This window comes from Phalacrocorax carbo, chromosome 21, assembly GCF_963921805.1.
Source record: "Phalacrocorax carbo chromosome 21, bPhaCar2.1, whole genome shotgun sequence".
NCBI classification, from domain to species: Eukaryota; Metazoa; Chordata; class Aves; order Suliformes; family Phalacrocoracidae; genus Phalacrocorax; species Phalacrocorax carbo.
Window position 1 is genome coordinate 7,235,042 of NC_087533.1, and position 20,812 is coordinate 7,255,853.

General features: G+C 41.8%; 1 protein-coding gene across 4 annotated transcripts; it reads left to right on the forward strand.

Moving 5' to 3' along the window:
- Nucleotides 1-674: 674 nt before the first annotated feature.
- On the forward strand, nt 675-20,496 carry TTC12 (tetratricopeptide repeat domain 12). 4 transcript variants are annotated; one of them, XM_064470836.1, is made up of 21 exons: nt 676-1,088; nt 1,577-1,728; nt 2,337-2,367; nt 3,012-3,089; nt 3,554-3,675; nt 4,474-4,533; nt 5,462-5,533; nt 7,151-7,211; nt 7,506-7,694; nt 8,267-8,336; nt 9,522-9,610; nt 10,684-10,852; nt 12,439-12,531; nt 12,741-12,804; nt 13,802-13,936; nt 14,470-14,571; nt 15,308-15,376; nt 16,190-16,291; nt 17,143-17,242; nt 19,029-19,254; nt 20,155-20,496. In XM_064470836.1, the coding sequence occupies exons 1-21, from the start codon at nt 902-904 to the stop codon at nt 20,228-20,230; spliced, it is 2,247 nt and encodes a 748-aa protein (XP_064326906.1). In that variant the 5' UTR covers nt 676-901; the 3' UTR covers nt 20,231-20,496. The 4 variants fall into 4 exon arrangements, with proteins under 4 accessions (XP_064326907.1, XP_064326906.1, XP_064326908.1 ...); XM_064470837.1 differs by lacking the exon at nt 12,439-12,531 and having other exon boundaries at nt 675-1,088; XM_064470838.1 differs by lacking the exon at nt 7,506-7,694.
- Nucleotides 20,497-20,812: the final 316 nt, after the last annotated feature.

The window sequence follows — 20,812 nt, forward strand, 5'->3', positions numbered from 1 at the left end:
AGCATTTCTCTGAGATCTCAAGTCAGAAATTAAGCAAGGAAAGCCATGATGAAGATAGTGGCCCTCAACCAGCTCTGGACTAGGAGCCTCTCTGCTGTGCTGTAGACATTTCCCCATGGCTCGCCTGGAAGGCCTTTGCGGCCTCTCTAGCCCATCAGGCCAGGCATTCTGCTGCAGTTAAAATATAATCCCTTACTGCCATCAAAGGGATTTTATCTGTGAGTAATTAGGAGGAAGAAAAGAAGTCACCTACTCAGTGCTCTGACATACGTTGCAAACATAAAAGCATACTTTTTTCCCATAGTAGCATAGCTCTAAAAGGGCATTCTGCGAAAAGAGGAGCTAGGAGTGCCCTTTCTGTAGATTTGTCTTTACCTTGTGCTCAGTAAAGCGTGATGTTATGTTACAGATTCAGGTGCTTAATTTCTACGCTGGCGCTTAGGCAGCGCAGAAAGATACTGTGTAAGGGCGAGCGAGGTCTGGGCGTCCGTGGCTAAGCTCGGACGGGCACATGGCAGCAGCTCCCGCGGCACAGCCCTACTCCTCGCCCGGGCCCCCGCTCCGCGGCGGGGACCGGCCCTCCCGGGGCTGCGGAGCGAGGGGCCGCGCTGCGCGGTGCGAGCGGGATTTTGCACGGCATCGGCACAGCGGGGCCAGGAGAGGGCCCCCGTGCTGCACCCTGCGGGGCGAGGGGAGCTCGGAAGCCTCCGACAGCCCAGCCCGGGTGGCGGCCGGGGTCAGCTCCCGCAGCGGCCGTGGCTGGTCCGAGGCCGCGGGCTCCGGCCCCCGGCCCCCGCTCCCGCTCGGACAGCCGGTGCCTGCCGGCTCTCCGCGAAATGGCGGCCAGCGCGGCACGGCTCCTCCGTTTGCGTAGCCGCGTCCTGAATCGCCCCTCCCGCTGATGCTGCGCCAAGAGCGTGGCCGGCGCCGCGGTCACCACGGCGACGGCGGCGCGGTCACCGCGGCAACGGCGGCGCCGCTGCGCGGCCCCCCGGCGGCCCCCCGGCGGCCGAGCGGCCTAGCCATGCTGGCCGACGAGGAGCAGGAGGACGATTTCCAGCGGTTCCTCCGCCGCGTGGACGACATCGGTAAGCGGGGCCCGGGCGGGGCTGGCCGCCCCCGGCCGGGCGTGGGGCGGTGCCGCCCGCGGGGGGGGGGGGGGGGGGCGGAGGCGGCCGGAGGTCCCCGTTTTCTTCAGGTGGGGTACCAGGGACGGGAAAAAAAAAAGGGCAGGCAGTAAGAGCAACGGGAAAGAGGAAAATTCTCGCCCCTCGTTCCGAATTTGATTTACGTGAAGGCTCTTTGTGAGCTCAGGCGTCGCGCGGTTTTGTAGATGACAAGAGTTGCTTTCTAAATCCAGGAATGTGGATAATGCAGAAGCTGTGGGTAGCGCCTGGAAGTGAGATGAAATTGTATCCGTAAATGTTTACATTTATAAACGCCGTCCTGGTCACCAGTGCCCTCAAAAGCATGTGTCATCAGAGGCACAGCTGAATTCCTGGTGCCTCCAGGATCACCTAGAGTCGCGTTTCTGTCTCTCTATCTCTCTCTTTTTTTTTTTTAAACCCCTTTTTAGCCAATTTAGTGCAAGGCTTGAACTCCACAGACCCGGCTGTCAAGGAAAAAACCATTGCTGAAGCAGAGAAAAGGCTCCATGATGAAGAAGTTAGCAAGGAGAAAGAAAGCAAGACTGTGGTGAACAGAACAGTCATTAGCACGCAAGTTTCTGTAAGGGCTTTCCCCCCACCCCCCCCTTTGAAGTTAAACCTGTATGCTTTTGGCATCTTTTAAATCACACTAATTCACATTCCCTGCCCAGGAGAAAAATTTCTGAGCAATACTTACAAGCATGTTCCGAATGTGACTTTAATTTTTTCACTGGTTAGCTTATTGGGAAGTACTCGATATCATGTTGTCTTTGTCTTAAGACTGCTAATAATGCAGAATACTTCTGCTGGATTTATCCGAGTTGGATGCAAGCACTGAGGTGCCATAACTTGCAGCTTTTACCTGCACTTCAGGAGCTTGAGCAAAACTAGTTGAAGACAGAAGAATTCCTTCGTTAATTTCGTTAGGCTTTGATTCCTGCAGTAGGGTTTGGATTTCAGTGACTTGCCTCACTGAAGAGGGAAATGGAAGCTTTCTAGTAATATCAAAAATTATTAAGTCCTTACCATCCTTTGTTTAAATGTTAATTTGATATTCCCAGTATGCATCAATCTGGGTACTTCAAACACTCTGTAGCTTTGAACAACTTAACCAAGTGTTCCTTTGCTGCTGTGGATTTTACTGAAGCGTCTGTATGTGTACATGCATGTGCTGTCTCTCTTTTTTAGGACGTGGCAAATGCAGAGGCAGTGAACGCAGGTAGGACAGTGCTCCCTCTAGTGCTTAGCATCTCTTGCATCTGTTTTAGCGGCGATGGAGTAAGGATTGCTGCTGCTTCATGCAAGCCCTACATCTGCTCCTGCCAAAGTCAGAGCTGACTTTTCTAGTGACTTTAATCAAAATTCAGTCGGATCTAGGAACACACTCAGAGATCTTACCTGTATGGCTGTATTTGTTCGTAGGTAGGAAGCTTGTTGGTGTAGTTTGTTATCATATTCTGGCTTCTCTTCTAAAAAGTTAGTATTCTGAATTTAAAAGTTTTTCTCTAGAGATTAGATACTTCGAGGCAAGTATGCAAATCCTGAGTGGTAGCATGGCCTTTATGTGTATTAGCTTGTTATTCATGTTCCTGTTTAATTGTTGAAATGACCCCTTAATATATTCTTTGTAGAGAAATGACTCAGAAATACCTTAGACATTACTTTTTTTCCCATCTGTAGATTGATTTTAATGAAGCCTGGTTTGTTTTTGTTGTTGTTGTTTGTTTTGGTTTGGGGTTTTTTTTGTTGGTGTGTGTGTTTGTTTTTGTTGTTGTTTGTTTGTTTTTGTTGTTGTTTGTTTGTTTTTGTTGTTGTTTGTTTGTTTTTGTTAACTAAAATACCACCAACTCTCCTGGCTCAAAGATGGCTTTCTGGCAATTTTGGAAAAGGATGCAAAAGAACGAGCTAAACGAAGGAAGAAAAACGAACAATTAGCAAATGGTAATTATAATTACTAAAGGCTTTTCTAGCTAATGCCTTCAAAAGCTAGGTAGTAGGAACTGGGCTGACTTAAGAGGCTGTTGAGCTACTCTCTTATTACCATTCTTATGCACACTGAGACAGTGCTTTGGTTGTCAGACCAACAATCTTGTCCACAGCATTGATTAGCTGGATATAACAGGGTTATATACTTCACAGAGCTGTTGCAACCTGCTCTTCTCTATACTACCCTCTTTATGGTAAAGGTTTGGGATGGAGGGAGCGAGTTTGAGTGTTTCGGAGTTGGGCTGGGCAAATGCTCAGAAGACCCTTGCAAATAATGGCTAATGAAGGCAGCTGCGGTGGAGCTGGACTGGAATTTTGGTGATTATTCCAACAGGAGAATATGGCCTCTGTTTCCTCAGTCACTATTTGGGGAAGTAAAAAGCAAACGTTATTTTGAATGCATGTCTGTTGTTTTGCAGCTCTGAAAGAGAAGGGAAACGATGCCTTCAGGAAAGGAGACTATGTCGTAGCCATTCAGAGATACACTGAAGGTCTGGAAAAACTGAAAGACAAGCAGGAACTTTATACAAACAGAGCACAGGTCAGCATGTGGAGATGAGCTACCACTATAGTGCTTTTAGTGTTACTTTGCCAGGATAAGAACCCAAAAAGGATTGTTCTATTATGTAAGTGAATTTCATAAAAGGTAGTATATGTTGCATTACTGAGAGCTTAAAAAAGGGAGCAAACATTTTTTCCTGGCCGTCCTTCACAATGAGTTCTGCTTTGCTGCCATATTATCAACAGGAAATTTTTACTGTGGCTAGAACTTAACAGCAAGACAGTGCAGACTGAAGGTTTTAATTTTTTCATAAACTTAATGAAAGAATTGCACAAAGAAGATCGTTAGAGGTGATCAACATATCTAAATTCCTCAGAAGCTTTAGTTCTGCTGTGGCTAGCCCTTCCTGAGGGAGTGTTCATGTCTCTTTCCTCTTGCATGTGGCACAGGTGAACCCTGCTACTTCAGAATAAGTGGGGAAGGGAAATAATTCTAGTTCATAGGTTTATTTAAATGCACTGATTTTAAAAAAAATTTTTTTTTAGGGAACACTTCTACAATTGTAGAACATTAACATTTGCCTTGTATCCTCTACTTGCCTTGTATAAACCGTATGTGTGTTTCGAACTTTGTTTTATTAAATTTATTCTGAATTACAAAATCCAAGGAGATGGAAGACAAGTTAAGAAACAGCTGGTAATTGTCTTTCAAAATCAGTGACCGGACTATCAACAGTCTAATTTTTTTTTTAATTTAGCTATTGTTTGTACAATAGGTAGTGAAATTTGTTTGAAGTATTCTAATTCTTCTGCCTGGAATCTCTTGGTTTCATTTCAGGCCTACCTGAAGTTGCATGAGTATGAAAAAGCCATTGGTGACTGTGAATGGGCATTAAAGGTAACTTCAGGACTCTGTCTTTTATGGTCAGGTCAAGTGCCCCTGGAAGGCAGGTTTGTGTGTAACTGATGATATGGAGACAACCTGGTAAGGGAAATGAAAAAATATGGTGGTGTTGCAGAGTCCTGCATTCTGAGTTAACTTGAACAGTTATGAGTAATAAGCTGTTAACTGCACATACTGGCACACAATATCTTCCTCATCCTTCTAAAAAGGGAAAAGGGACTCTTCAAGCTCACAAAGATTAGATCTGATGGGAATGGTAAAGAATATATAAAATGCCAGATAGCTGAATCCAAATTCAGTTGTGTTACATTAGCGATGCCCATGACTACAACACAATTAACAGATCTAATAGAATAACTAAAGATTTTTAATAATACTGGCAGCATCATTTCAAGAAATCACTATTTTTGACAGATAATCGAACCGGAAAAAGTCATCTAATCTGTTAGTGTTGAGCTACCTGTTTCCTCTGGTTTTTTGTTGGGTTTTTTTTCCTGCACAGCTAATGAAAATTAGTACTTATTTCATTCCTGGCAGAACTAATCAAAAGACTTATGGAAATTCTGTTGTTGTAAAAGTTTTGCAATTGTAGACTTGTTGCTGCAGGCCTTAACATTACCTAATTGCATGAGAGTCTGCTTGAATTGCCTGAAGTGCAGTTTTCTGGGAAGGATATTAGCACCAGCTGCTTTCCACCTGTAACCAGACCAAAGCCTGTGTTCCATACATAAGAAAGGGAAGTTGGTACTTGGAGGTAACAACTCAGCATATGAACTTTAGATGCCTCTAGTAGGTGATATGAATACCTCTTCTGCCCTTACAGTTATTTTGGACAGCTGTAACTTTTAATCAGAAGGCTTGAAAAAATATTAAAAGGTTAAAATTATAAACACAAAATTAACAATTCCTTTTTTTAACACAGTGCAATGAAAAATATATTAAAGCCTATTTTCTAATGGGGAAAGCTCAACTGGCACTTAAGCACTACAGTGAGGTAAGTTGACTACATCTTGTGGCCATGGGACCATGATTCGTTCTGCTTTTGACACGATGTTGTGGGTGAGAGGGAGAAATTTGTGATCTTGAAAACTGGACAAATGAAAGTATGTTGAACCCTTAGGCATGAGAGAAATTTTCTGTGCTTTGCAAAGATTCTAAAATCAAGTCTTCTTTCCACATCTTAGTAAAATAGCAGGTATCCTTTACTTGGGTACACACAAAATGTAGGAGGACACTTCTGTGTAGCTGTGCCAATCTGTACTGTAATCAGCCTCTAAAGAATGAGGGAATTTTCTATTCAGTACCTATGGTTTATCTGGTGGGAATTTATCACGACTTGGCTGCCGGACACCGAGACAGCAAGCTTTACTCTGGTGCTGTGAGGCTTGAGTCTAGACCGCGTGACCGTTTGGGGAGTCTGCAAGGATTGTGTATATGCTCAGAGAATCCCATGTTTGGCACTTCTGTTGAAGTGCTTCAAGACTGGTATTAGCAACATGTGCTCAGGGAAGTGGTAGTGCTGGCAGTGCCCTATTTCAGCTCGAATAAGGATCAGAATGAAGGAGTGTCCTTGTCAGGTACTGCAGACTCTTGTGATTGCAGTCTACTAGCAGTGACTACATTTCCCCCAAAGAGACAATTAAGTACAATGTATTTCACTTTTCTGTCCTAAATAGCTCTGTGCGGTGGGTGTTATTAAACTGTTCTTGCATATAACTAAGAAATGATTGCACATCACCTTTGGATGAGAAAAACATCTACATATTTCACATTAAGTGAACTGTTAAGATGAAAGATGCTAGTGAGAGCGATATCGCTTTTTTCCTCAAGATCCTAGTGAAATGAATGTCAAACAAAAGATCTAATTCTGCATTTCATGTGTGAAAACCTAATGGAAGCATAAATACTGTTAAAATAATGGAACGTCCTATTAACAAATACTTGGGTTTGAAATAAACTGCCAGATATTTTAGTACAATCCTGACCCTTCATCTTCAAAAATAATAAAGAGTCTGAAGGTGAGAGCAGGCAAGCTCAAAAGTATTTCTGATCCTGTCAGAAACAACTTCTAGAAATAACTGTAGACCATGGGCAATACAAGTCTGCATGAAATTCACCTTGAGGGGTTCTTGGCAGCTTGATCTGTGCAGAAGGTTCTTCCCTGTCGCAAGCCTGGTGATCAGTTTAATTCTGAGCACATGCTCAAGATACACGAAATGCACAAACAGAAGTTAAAGATACAAGATGCACATGTCTGATCCCTGCTGATAGTTACGGTTCCTGCAAATTTAATGCTATGCCTCATTTTCTGTTTTCTCACTGGAACTTTGCTTTTTTCTTCCTACTAGTACGTTCCTAGGCTTGCACTTGAACTTTTCCTTTTAATTTGAACTAGCAGGCAGATGTAGGGACTGGGAATAATATTCAGCTTACACTTTTAATTATGAAAGTTTTGACTTGTGTGTCTTCATAAATTGTGTTTGTCACACGTAGTAAGTACCGCAGCTCAAGAACGTTTGAGCTTAAACAGGATGGCTCTGACTAGGATATCATTTTTATCATCTTCCCATTTGTTTCCTAAATTAAGAGCCCGTTTCTTTTCTCTGTTAAGTCCAGGCAGTGTTATGAGAAGATCTTACAAATTGATCCCCAAAAGGAAAGCCTATTTAAAGGTAAGAAATAGAAATTTTTACACTGTTGTTCCTTGTTTTCTGATCAAGATGGAACTCAGTCGAAACCACTGTTCTGCTCTTCAGAACCTTTGATGGAGTCTCTTCATGCAGCTTTTGTTTCTGATTGTTTCTTCTTTAAGCTCTGTTTCACTCACCAGAGCCATGTGTCATTCTGTACCTCTGGATGTAAAAGGTAGTGCTCTCTCTGTCATGGAGTCAACTTCATTTTTCACTTGAAACTTGATCATATCAAAACATTTAATTGCCATGCTTTGTTTTCTTTTGATTTCCAAGATTGTATGAGCGAGGTAAACCTGGAGGAAAAAAAAATGAGAGATGAAGAGAGAGCAGTGAAGGAAGTTCAGTCTGGAAAGCTTGCTGCTCTGTGCATAGAAGAACTGCTGCAGAAACTTGATAGGCCTGATCAGAATATCCTTTACTACACAGGAGGGATCAGGCTTTTGACAGAAGCCGTGAAAGACTGTAAGTGTCTGACGCAAAGCTTGTTGATGGTAAGAGTTGTAATCCAAGTAGGTGAAATACAGGAGGAGTAGTTTCTGAAGGAACAGAAAAACTGTTCCTATATTTAGAACATAAAATCAGCAATTTCAAAATTTATGGCCAATAGATATTTACATATATTTTTTCGAATTAGACCAGTATTGTAGCTGAGCTGTTAAGACTTCTTACAGATTTGGGTCTCTTAAAAGCTGTTTCATTTGTTTAGAAATATTTGTAATTCTCTGTTAAAGTGTATTTATTTGCAAAACCAGTCTCGTGTTTCAATGTTCTTAAAAAGCCTTTACCTTGAAGTCAATTGTTCTTTACAGCACCAGGCATGAATTAGAGTGGTCTTCAGCTTCAAAGCTGCTTCTACTTCAGGTAGCATTCTTGGAGTTTTTCCCCTCCTTTAATGATGTTCTTTCTCCACAGCTGTTGATCCAGTGACCTTTTCTTTATAACAGAGTGTTACAGAACAGCAGGAGTCTCTCTTCACAATGCTACATCAGCCAGATGGATCATAGAGCTGATTTGTATATCTCTGAATTTTTCAGGCACTGAGCAAACTTTATTTAGAGCAAACAATGGATTCAGTATCCTCAATGATAACGAGATTGTAAGACGGTAAGAGCTCTCCAAAGCAAAACAGTGGGGTGTTACAGCATGAGGAAATGAAAATACTGTTTTCAAGAAACATGATCGCCTCTTGAAATGCAGATGAAATGATCAAAAGATAATGGTAATAACAGATTTTAATGTCTGAATGGACTGACTTATACCTGACTCTTATACAAACAGTGCTCTCTTAGATGCAGTGAATAGAATTAATGAATTTCTGCCTCTGTCTCCTATTTCTGTACAGTTCTCCTATCATGGTGAGAGCAGGTTTGTTAAAAAAAAAAAATAAATAAATAAATAAAAAAAAAACCACCCAACCCGCCCCCTCCAAAGAAACACCTTAATATAAAAGATCATCTGAAAGCACTTAGTTGCTTTAAGTATACCTGGCCAGACTCCCTGGTGCTATTAATTGCCATCAGAAAATATTTGGCCTTATAGCTTTGTAATGTAACCTGTGAAACTCTCTAATCCTGTAATTGAGGAAGAAGATTGTCTCTGGGGACCTGTATCTTCTGCTGCTGTATTTTCTTGGCTGCTGTTGTATTGTGTTTCGGTAACCAAGAAACAAATCTGGCTAATATTTTATCTGTATTGCTTTTTAACCTTTGCCTTTAAAGGGATCTTTTGTCTGAATGTGTATTTGAGTCAGGTTCAGTTAGATAATGGAAACAAGTAAGACATGCAAAAGATGCAATTTGAAAATTTTGCACAACTGAGTTGGTTCAGGACAACACGATCTGGTTGAACTAGGCAGGAGAGCGATTCTTTAAGCTTGTCAGTGGGACTGCAGCACAGAGACTTCTTTACAGTTCATCAGTATTCTGGGTTGGCTGTAAACAGATTTAAGAGATGAAGCACTTTCAAGTTTGCACAGGCTTTTCATGCCCTGGCTATTCACAAGTCTCTCAGTGCAGAACTATATTGTGCTGTGTAATGCTCGTATAGGCTCTCTGTGTGTTGAGGGTAAGTAGGGCTAGATCATAAATCTGTTCTCAAGGCAGGTCCTCTGGAAAACAAGTCTGATAGTCCTAAAAATGTTTAACCAATGAGCTGAGTTTAGAGCTTACGAGCTTAAGCATTCGTGTGGCAGATCCCCATCTCTGTGGGACTTTGCTGATTTCCCTAGCCAAAGAGCTAATTGTTTGATCTGTCCTTTGCTCTTTTTACAAGCTAATATTCCTAATTTAGGGGCTTCCATGCAGAGAGGAAAAACACTGCTGAAGTGGATTTGTCTGTTTCTCTTCTCTCCCTTTGGCAAGCTGTCTGCGCTGGGAATGGTAAAACTATGTAATCAACATTAATCATTGTTAATGTACGGTTAATACGGCACTTACTGTGTTTAAAACTGTTGTTTGACATGAACATCACTTCCCCAGAGCACTTGGGTCTGGACCTTATTGTAACTGAAGTTTTACAGGTCAGGTACAGGTGGTGGAGGTATACTGCTAGCAGTAACCACCATTTTGCTGGTTCTGTGCATCATGAGATGAAATTTCCAGCCTGTTTCTGTGAGTGTTTTAAATCTACTGAAGGGGGGGGAAGTAAATTCCCTGTGTTTATTGCTGCTTTGAAGGTAATATCACTTGTATCATAATGTCTTTTTTAAGCAGTTAAGCAGGGTTTTATACAAGCACCTGAATTCCGCTGGTATTCACAACCAAGTAGTCATTGGGCAGGTAGCCCCTGTCTCTGTTTCTAGGGAGTATACACATAGGTGAAAAATGGTCTGAGGTGATGGTGGGTGGTAAAGTGCAGAGTGCCACACAGGAAAAATGCAGAATGCGTGGTGTCAGCATCTGTGTTGACTTGTATATCATGGGATCCAGCTGATGCCCAAGAGAATATTCATGCTGCAAGGTAAAGGGAAAACCTGTTTTATATTCTCCCTGTAGGTAATTAGCAGTGAATAGAGAGTAATGTGCAGGCCTATGTAGCTTACGTGTTTGTGCCTGGCAGGGCAGTGTACTGTTGGGCCTGAACAGCCTGGACCCTAGCAGTGTGCAGGCAGCTGATGACACGAGCAGCACTTTGTGCTCACAATTCTGGTCTCTCTTTGTTTGAAGAAGCACTTGATGCCTGAGAAGCCAGCATGTTGCTAGTGAGAGTAGAAATCCAAACACCAGCGTATGTGTTGAAGTAATGGAGCTGAGAGAAGATGAGTGGGTGTTCTACCTTACCATTGCTCTGCAGGGGTGTTATGCAAGATGAACACATCAGAGTGAATGACATCATTAGTGGATTAAAGAAAGACATTAAACTTGTTAAATCAGCACCTAGGGGAAAAAAATCATGAGAGTAATGGGGATGCCATTATGTGTGACGTTGCTCTTGGATCTTTTCTTTTTTTCAGAAGAGAATCAGCGTCTTCTGTTGACTCACCCTGATGTGAACGCACAGCTGCCAAAACTGCTTTCTTCTGGGGTATCAGAGATCCAAAAGGAGACATTGGCACTGATTTCTCTTTACTCAGAGAATGAGAATGGGAGGAGACTGCTAGTCAGGCACCAGGACCTAACCAAGTAATAACTACTGCACCTCAGAAAAATTTCCTTAATGCCTGGGTTCACAGATTTTCAGAACTCATTCCACTAGCGCTAAGGTGACAGGCTTTCTTAAAGGAACATAATGACACTGAGACTTCTGCCCTTGAGGAACAGGCTTAGCTAAACCAAAGTAAAAGTTAGGTGTGTAGGGAAAGCTACAGTAAACTTTGTGTCTGAAGATGTCTGTGAAATTAAGTAGAAAGGGCTTATTCCTGAGGTTATTCATGTAATTTTGAGGCATAGTTTAACCCAGTTTTTTAAACCAGTAAGTGTGTGTTTGTCTAGCGCACAATCAGTTGTCTCTTAATATCTTATGGTTTCAAGCTGTGACTCTCTCCACATTTGGTAATCGGTATTTATGATTATTCAGTGTTGCCATGACTCACTGAGTGGGGACATAAACAGCAGTCTATTACCTTTATCCTATTGTCCTGCTATTTTCTTCTAGAGTTAAGCAGAGGAGACATTTCACTTTACTGGTTTGCACTACATGGTTTGAGGTAATGGATGAGCAAAACGTACAGTTGTACACACTTCACAACATAAACCCAGAGATGTTTTTCCCTGGAGGATAGGTTAAAGAAATGAGCCACATCTGAGAGGATGCTTAAAAAGGGCAGATGATATTACTGTGGCTCGAAATATCAGGAGCCTGAAAAATCTTCTGTCAACTTCTGAGAGAGATCCTGGACCCGATTGCTTGAAAAGAGTTAGGGTGTTCAGATGGTAAAGTTGCAGATATTGATCTTCTCTGCAGTTGGGCTCATCGTCAAAAAGAGACAAGACTATAGATTCTCTTACTGTGCTACAAAGTTGGAGGAAAGTGGCAGAGAATTTCAGCTCAGTAGAGGAGCATGTGGAAACCCCAGCACATGTCTGCAGATGTACTTACTGTTTGGCAGAGTTCACAGAAGTCCTGTGAATTGCCTGCAGTTCAAATCCCACAGCCACATGCACACACTGTTCCAAAAGCTCGAAAGGGGAATGGTATGATTTTCTTTTTATTCAGGCAGGAGATGACACTTTCTTCACTACTATAAGGCTATTCAGTTAAACCCCTCCAAAGACTGTTGGGTTTGCTTAGCATGCCCTTTTTAAGCCACGCAAGCATCACCACTGACATCCCCTGCAAGTCTTTACAACCTGTTGACGCTGTTCAGTCCTGGGCTTTGCTGATGGTGTTCTTGGTCCTGACTTGCATTCTACTTGTCTGTCCTGAAGATGTTCACCAGCAGCAAAGCAGTTTGGCTTCAAATGTCTGTGAAGCTTACATGCTGATCAAATGTTCTAATGCTGACAGGGATTGGTACATGTGTTGAAATCACAGTACTTGTTCAAAGAGGGACAATATTGCAGAGAATCTAGTGCCAAAATATTATTCTAATGGCAGTGAGGTGACTGGGTATGTTTGGAGGGCCTAGGATATCCAGCTTTGTCAAAACCCTACTGAACACAAAGGAGTTTAAGATGACAAATTGTGTCAGTGCACTTAAAATATGACTTTGATCTTTAATAATTAATCCAAAGCTGACACAAAATTGTCGGGGTTTTTTTAATAACAGATGGCTGCAGATTTTGATGAAGTTTGTCAACAGCACTGATGCCAGGGCTAGCAGTGCCATGAACATACTATCTCATTTAACTGAAGAGGAAAGGTAACTTACACTTCTACCTTCTTTCTTATAAAGTTGTACTTTGAAACGTGCTAAATGAGCTACTGATAGAGGCTGTTGGCCGCCATTGCTGTGAGGGTACCTTGCTAACTGCTGTCTGCCTGGCTTTATGTTGCTGTTGTGTTGCCTTTATCTGTGATTTTGTCTAAAGCTTTAAGTGTCCAAGTATGGCTTTCTTTATCCCTTAACAGGTTCAAAACCCAGTGTCGTGTCATGCTTTCCACTGGTGTTTTACCTTTATTCACCCAGTTGCTGGTATGAAAGATCTCCGTTTCTGTATTTCTGGTTTACTTTTGTGTAGCATGTCTTATGACCCCTCTTGACAGTTTTACAGCCAGTTGTTCCTAGAGAGAACCCCTTTCTGGTAGAACTACAGTAGTTACCATGTCTCTGGTTTTGTAGGTGTTAGAAATCCAGTTTTGTCATACACTTTCCTCAGGAAAATGTTCTCAGTCTCCAGTGCTTAGTGCTCGGTTTCTACACATTACTAGTTTTATATTCGGTGAAAACTCTGGACTTGGTTGCAGATTCCCACTGGTAATCTGTCAGGCCAGGACTTCACCCTCAGCTTTGTGTTATGCTCTTTTGAATGTGACTTTAGTCCACTATCACCTACTGGTTATATCTTGGATAATGACTTTTTCTGTTTCTTTCTAATCCGAGAGATCAGGGTGAATAGATGACATTAGGTCACAAGGTAAATTTGTTTAGTGGTTCAGGTCCCTTTCCTGGTTATCGTTTATTTAAACTGCAAACCTACAATACTGTTGGTACAGCAACCTGTCCTCATGAAGAGGCAAGATGGTAGGGGAGATTGGTTCTGTTGCAGAATGGCAGATATAGCTGGAATGTAAAATACCTCCACTTCTCCGAACGAGCACCAAGACAATGCAAGAATTACAGCATTTCCCCATTGCTTGTTGCTCTCTCCTTTTGAACGTACCTTACTGGAATTACAGATGCAGCAGAGGCTGGTCTGTTCTCTGACCTAAGTAAGTGATAGTAGGAAACATTCAGTCTCAGGTTAGGGACCACAGAATCCAGTTGTTTTTTTCCCCAGATTGCTTAAAATGTCATCAGGAGAGTCACTGTGAAAATGAGGGTGATTTGCAAACTTTGGACAGTTGGGATTTAACATAGGTTAGAGAGGTTCTGGAATGCCGTTTTCCATTGCCAGAGGGATAGGAACATGTATCTGTTGTTTCCTTGTCTTTTGTTCTTAATTTGTTATTCCACTCTCTCCTGTTTTTAGACCTCTGCCAAGCTGGTGAACGAGGCAGCCCTTGCCCGTTGCATTGGCATCATGGGGAATCTGTGTGCAGATGTAGTCATTCGAACGCAGATGGCTGAGTCCAAAGAATGCTGGCAAGCGTGCTTAAAGCTGGTGGTAAAGAAACTTGATGGCTCCCTAGAATAGTGGTTTCAGCCCTACCTGCTGTGGAAGTGGCACTTCTGTGATCACGTTTGTCTGCCTCCCCTAATAGCTCTGAACTCTTGACTGAGATGTTTCAAATCTGGGAGTTGGATAAAGGTGTCAAGGTGGTCCGTTGTTCACATAAGTTGTGGATTGATAAATGGGTGAGGGGGAGAGTGTGTGGTCCCTTATTTTAAGCAGCCCCTTTCAGGGTAAAAATATGGTACGAACTCAGTCCTCAGAAACAAAAGAATTCAGAGGGTGGGAAAGGATGTCGTTAATGGCCTAAACGTCAGGAGTTTGGAGTGTGCAGCTTTAGATACCAAAGTGAAACAAACATAAGGACGAATCTATATCAAAAAAGCTGGTGCTCACAGGACTTCTTCCTTCTGAGTAAGTAAGAAGACTGAGAAGTAAGTAAGTAAGAAGACTGAGACGCAGAAGACTGAGGAAGCGCATATTCTGAACCTCTGAACTGATTGCATTATTCTGTCCTTTGTATGCAGGATGACTGCTTTTATGTCAGCATGCCCAAATACCAGGAGTGTCTGTTTGCAGTGCTGGGCCTAATGATGAACTTACTGCTTGAATCAAATGTGATCATCCAGGTATACAAATCTGTGAACGTTCTTTGGTAGTAGTGGTCTTCTTGTAATCACTTCCTCAGAGGTTCAGCATTGCTTGAGCAGTCAGAGCATCATCCTCCTTGTTGCTGTAAATGGGCCTAATGCAAGTCACTGAAGTCATACCAGAACACGTAAACAGAATAGGTGAGGGAATATTGTGACCTTGCAGCCTCTACAGGGGAAAAGAGCTTGACCGTGTTAGATGGATTTAGAGCCCTCTTTCACATCAAGCATGCTGAAGCACTTAAGGGCTGCCAACCTTGGATTTTGCTGGTGTTCAGTTGATGTTTAATTTTTATTGGTGACTAAGGTTATCATTAAGGGTAGCTGTCAATTTCAGTAAGCTAAAAAGCAAAAAAATTTACAACCTTTTTTCCTCCACCCCCCCACATATACACACAGTTATGAGAAAAATACAGTATAAAGCACATACAGTACCTTTCCATAGTGGTTTAAATGTTTTGTTTGGCCTCACTCTCTAATTTCGGCATATTCTTAGATGCTTGGCACATTCCAAAATTATGTAAAACTAATGATTCCATCAGGAAGGAAGAATTCTTTAAGTTAACATCTGGGTGCTGAAGTGCTAGTAACTTACTGCCATGTGTGCCCTGATCTCCATTGGGTTCTTTGTTGGAGAGTACTGTCTATAACGCATTTCTGCTGTAACACTCCTCAGCAATCAGCCGCACCTGAGCGTTTCACATTGTTGTTTCAGTACTTCGCTGTGGACATAAGTGGCAGGTGCATGTCTCTCCTCGGGAATAAGGATGGAAGGATTGTGACAGTAAGTGGGATATCAGTGGACTAACGAAAGATTGTATTAACTGACCTGACCTGACGACTTCAGTGCAAACTGCTGCCCTGTGCAAGTCTGTACCTTAAGCTTTGAAGCCTAAAACATTCATAATTATTAGCAGTAAAGAAATCATATACCACTTATTCAGTTTTTTATATTGTTTGATGCAAGAGGTTCTCAATGTTCTCCTGAAATCTACCTAACAGAAACTCTTACAAATCATTCCACCCTTAGGATGGTTTTCAATATAAAACTCTTTAAAAATCAATCTAGGAGCAAAGGAACGCAAACGATTTGGGTGTTTAGGAGCTGTTTCTTTTTACAGTTCTTGTATGTGAATCATACCTAGAAGACTGTACTCCTATTAGTGGGTGTGACTCCCACAAAGAGCAGTTGTTCAAGGCACATGGGTAGGAGCAGATGTGGACTCGGAGTCCGTTCACATTTCTGAACTCAAATGAATTGTTCTGATCTGTTTTACTTGACTCAATACCAGCAGTGCTGGGCTGGTTTCTACTAGGAATTTGGTTTGACAGATAAACATACAGGGAGTTGTCCTTATCTCAGTTTGGTCTCATCTCTCTCCACTGAGTCTTTAGAAGCTGTACTGAGCTCAGTTTCCTATAAGCAATAACAAGAGCCATGTCCTAAAGATGTTCTTCATTATATTTCTGTAAACTTTTATCACTTGAATTACTTTGTTTTTATTCTGCAAAAAAGAAAATAATTTGAAAACTCCTTAAAGTTGTCTGGACAAATAAACTTTTTTTTTTTCTTCTCTCACACTGTTTTCTAATTAAGAGAGCCATTGGAGTGCTAAGTCGCATCCTGGCAGCATCCTCCTCGGCGGTAGAAGAAGTAGTGAAAGGAGGGGTGGTGAAGAAAATTATCAAATTCTTGAAAGTAAATTCATTTAACAAATTTCACTTTATTTCTGCTTGTATTGTATCTTAAGAAAACCATAGTTGCCCCTCTGTCTAGCCTCCTTTCCCTAGGAGAAAGACCTGTGCAGTCATTCTGGCTGCACGTGTCTGCATCTGTGCTGTCTGTTGTAATAGTGCTCTCAAGTTTAATTTTAAGCTCAGTAGCCAGTTTGGAGACTAGACTGCCTTCTGTAGTCTGGTCTGTAGCCCAGATTTTTCATTTGTTTCCGTATGAGCCAGATGCCTGTGCACAGCTCTGCTTGCAGAGATATGCAAATTTGAGAATCCACTACTTCAGGCCCGGCTGGAGGATTAAAGCTTAAAATTGGTGTGATCTAATTTGGACCACGGAAAAGCAATGGAGCTGAATCAATCTTGGAGCAATTCTTCCCTAAATAATGCATCTGTAGACACTGTTTTGCTGTATATCTGTGTATCTAGCAGAATGTGTATCCACCCAGCTGGATGTGGATTCTGCGGATTTGCTATGATGCAGATAAAATCATTCTAGAACAAGGTGGTGGCACTCAGCTTGGCTTGTGTAAGTAGCAAGCATCAGAGGAGTTAATAGTTTGAAAGGAGCTGGGCTCCAGAGCTTCAGGGAGTTTTGTGTGTTCATTGCGGGCAGGAAAGAGATGGTTCTTATGTCCCCTTCAGCCTGTGTTCATCTTGAGATGTACACTCTGCAAAGGTGTTAATTTGGTATTTGGGCTTAGGCATGAGGAATACCTAACTATATCACCATGGTACCTAAGCTATTCTGTAACCTCGAGTAAGTTGTGCTATGAATTGTATGTTTGTTAATGCATCCTTTATTCTGATGAAATCTAGGCTGGAGGACAGACCACATCCAATTATGGTATAAAGACCCTTTCCATCTGCACCAGAAGTAATAGCCAAGCTCAAGAAGATCTAGTGAAGTCAGATAAAAGTAAGTGACAACTTCACTAATTAGAGACTGAATGCAGAGATGTGATCTCAGTATCATCCTCTAGATGATCCTCTAGAACAGAATTGAATACTGGGTTTTACTCTTGCAAGACTTTAGCCATGTTTTCTGAGTAATGTGCTGTTTTACCTCCTGAAATAGAGTTTAATGAGCCTTAGCTCTGTGTGAGGATGGAAATAGGCAAAACAGATAATGAGTCTGAGTTAGAGAAACTGCGCTTTACTCTAGTAAAATGGCTTGATATGCTTTTTCAGAGCCAGAAATATGTATATTTTTAAAAATGTGCTTGTAAACCATAACTGAATTGGGTTGTATTTCCCCAAGTTAGTGGCTAAAATAAGAAACTTCTTTTATGCATCTGATTTCCAGAGGCTGAGGCTGTTTATAGTTTCCTTCAATTTACATGTGGATATTTGGCCTGGTATTAAAAGGAAACGGATGTTGAGACAGAGTGATGATATCAGACCAGGTGTATTAGAGTATTTTTGAGCATATTTGCTCTAGTCATGCAGTAAAACACTACTTAGATCGCTTTAAAATCCAGGTTCATTTAATGCTAATGTAACTACAACAGAGAATACTTACGTTTTACCTAAATGGTTGAACCTGTCAAGAAACTGTCAGCTCATGTAGTTCAACCGGAACCCTAAGGATTTCCACTCATTAAAAGCCTCTCAGAGCATCATCTTCCTTTTGTACATCCCATATTAGTTTCACTGTCATCTGTAGATGAAGCTTTCATTTCCTCAAATTAGCAAAAACACCTCACTCTCATTCTTTCCACCAAAAGTCTGGGCATTAATCCGGTGAGAAGTCACCACTCCTTATATTTGTCATCTCTGTTTGCCAACCCAGACGTTGCCCTGTTGCTAGGAGGCTGGTGGCATCAAGCTGTAGTCCTATGACATTAAACTGCATTCCAGCTGGGCCACTTAGTGCAGCTTCTACACCTGTTCAACACACTGTTGCTGTCTAGAGCAGCACTGCCTTTTCCAAAGACATTATTGCAGCAGAAAAGGTGGGATGTGATCTGCAAGAACAGATGGGACCATGAAAGAAAACCAAAGCAAACTTATGCAGCCCCCAAGGAAACTTCATGCATGTGAAAGCCGTGCTGTATTTTATTTAGAAGGCAGTCTATCTAAATATTTCCAGATACTGTGGCCTGAGATGTTGCTGCTGCTTACAGATGCCAGCAAGACCTACACAACTCTGCGTCAAGAGTATAGGCAAAATACTCTGCCGCTGTACGTTAGTATAGGTTACAGAAGTAGATGAGCTAGCTGCTTCGTGTTAGCTAAGGATATAGAGAAAGCTTTTTAATATTCCTTTTTTCAGCTATTCCTTCCACAATGGCATTTCTGTCTTAAACATTTAGCTCGGCGCTGTAGGTGCTCTACTCTGTGCTTGCCCTGCTAGTATGGTAGGGTGAGAGGCCAGTGCAAGATCCTGCAAGCAGCAAAGGTGGCATGTTCACCTTCAGAGAAATATTAAGCAAATGCAGAAACGCAAACTCCATGCTAGAGAACCTCTTGGAGTGTAGATTCAGTTTTCTGAGAAAGACATCTATGCAGGTGAAGCTGGGACAGCACTCTGGATCCTGAACCTTGCCCTGAAATTCTGTTGCTCCTCCAGGTTTTCTAGAAGAATGTCCAACATGGAAAAATGCTTGCTCCCTAGGAGTTTTAAGTAAAGACAAGAGAAAAATATCAGTGCTACTTGAACAAATCCATGTGTATTCTGTGCAATTAATCTCTCCTTCTCCCAGGGTTCAGTGTGCTGCTAAACCTCTTGGACTCAGAGAATGAAATGATTGTGGGAAATGCTGCTTTCTGCCTTGGCCAGTGCCTTGCAGTTCCCGGAGCAGCGACATCCTTACTGAATTCCAATGTTGTGATGATTTTGTTGAAACACGCTGGTGGCGATGCTGCAAGAACTTCGGTGCAGGAGAATGCAGCAATTGCTCTGGGGAAGCTGTGTGTCGCTGAACCAAGGTATTGTAAAGAAGACTATCATTCTTCTGCACCATCTGGTTGCTATTAGGAGATAAATCTTGAAAAACTGACCAGTGTAAGTCGATTCTATTCATAGAGCAAGCAGGTACAGGACAGATGATTAGTTTATATAAATATCCCGTGAAATCTATCACCCTTCCTCCAGCTAGAATTCCCACTTTTGGTATTGTCCCCAGGGTACCTGTGTTGTTGCTGGAGGGTTCCTGTGTTGTTAGTTGTCTGTCTTAATGTGTTTCAGGGAGCTCATTTTGCTTTCTGATGTTACCTGTGCTGGAAGAATGGAAGGAGGAGGAGTGATGTTATAAGTTCGTAGAGATCAGAGCCATAATGAAAGCAAAACAAAAGCATAAATGTCAGCAAAGAATGTCTGCTGCTGCCTGCCAAGAGTATGCCAAGCTCTAGCAAGCTGCAGACTGTCAGCTGGATCTTGAACTGTGTTCCAGACAGAGGAACTGAGTTCTGCTTGCTAGTGTACATCCTGAACTACTGCAGAAAGCAAGGGATAATGCTTAGGTTCCAAAAGTTTAAGAACCTTGCTTCTGTTGGAGATCCCAAGTGACCAGCAGAGAAAGTATCAGCTCTAAGATTTGCAAAACACTCCAGAGGCGTGGAAGGGAAACACTTTATTTTCTTAGTGTTGTTAATTTGAAATGTCACCTATTTAAACACTTGTCAGTTATTTAGAACTTTCATTTTCCTTTTTGTGGGGAATAGTACTCTAGAAACTCTTTCTCCTGCTACTTTGGGAGGAGTTTATCAAATGTAGCATTAAACATCCATGGCAGTTTGGGCATGGAATATAGCAGAGCAGTGGAAGCTTAAAACTTTTGTTGTTAGTTGTCTTATATTCCCCCAGCAACCTTTCTGTTGTCTTTTCAGGCATGTTTTCCAACTGCGGAAACTTAATGGACTGGCCATCCTGAACTCCTCTATGAAATATGTGCATAGCATGTGAAGTTTGCAAGACAGCTTTGAAACATGCTGTTAATATCTCTTGCTGTTGAGTATTTTCTTCTTTAATAAAACTTAACTCAAAGCACATCATCTTTTCAATCCCTTTTCAAAGTGTTTGCCTGTCCTCCATAGAAGCCAGTAAAACAATATCAATATAAGTATTGGGAGAAAGAATTTACTTTATTATCTAGGCTAAGAACTGAAATAACAGCTTGCATTGAGCTTGTCTTTGCTTTAATAAATGATGTTGCCCTTTCTTACTGGCAAGTTGCTTGCTCTTTATTCATTGACCAATGGCTCGTTTAGTCTACTTCCAAGTTTGGGGCCAGTACCCAGCATACTAGAAGAAAACAGAAATAAACTGAGTTGTGACTTTGAAGAATCCTTTTTTCCCCCCATTGGTGTCCTCTGGTGGCTAAATTATGATTCAGTATCACATGCGTGATATCGCCTCACATTTTGCTTAAACCTTAAACCTCATACTTACCTGCTTAAATATGTTGGTCTTAATTTCACTAAGCACTCAATCTTAGTGATAACTTATGATAACGAGGTTTGTTTATGAATTATGGGCTGTCTATTT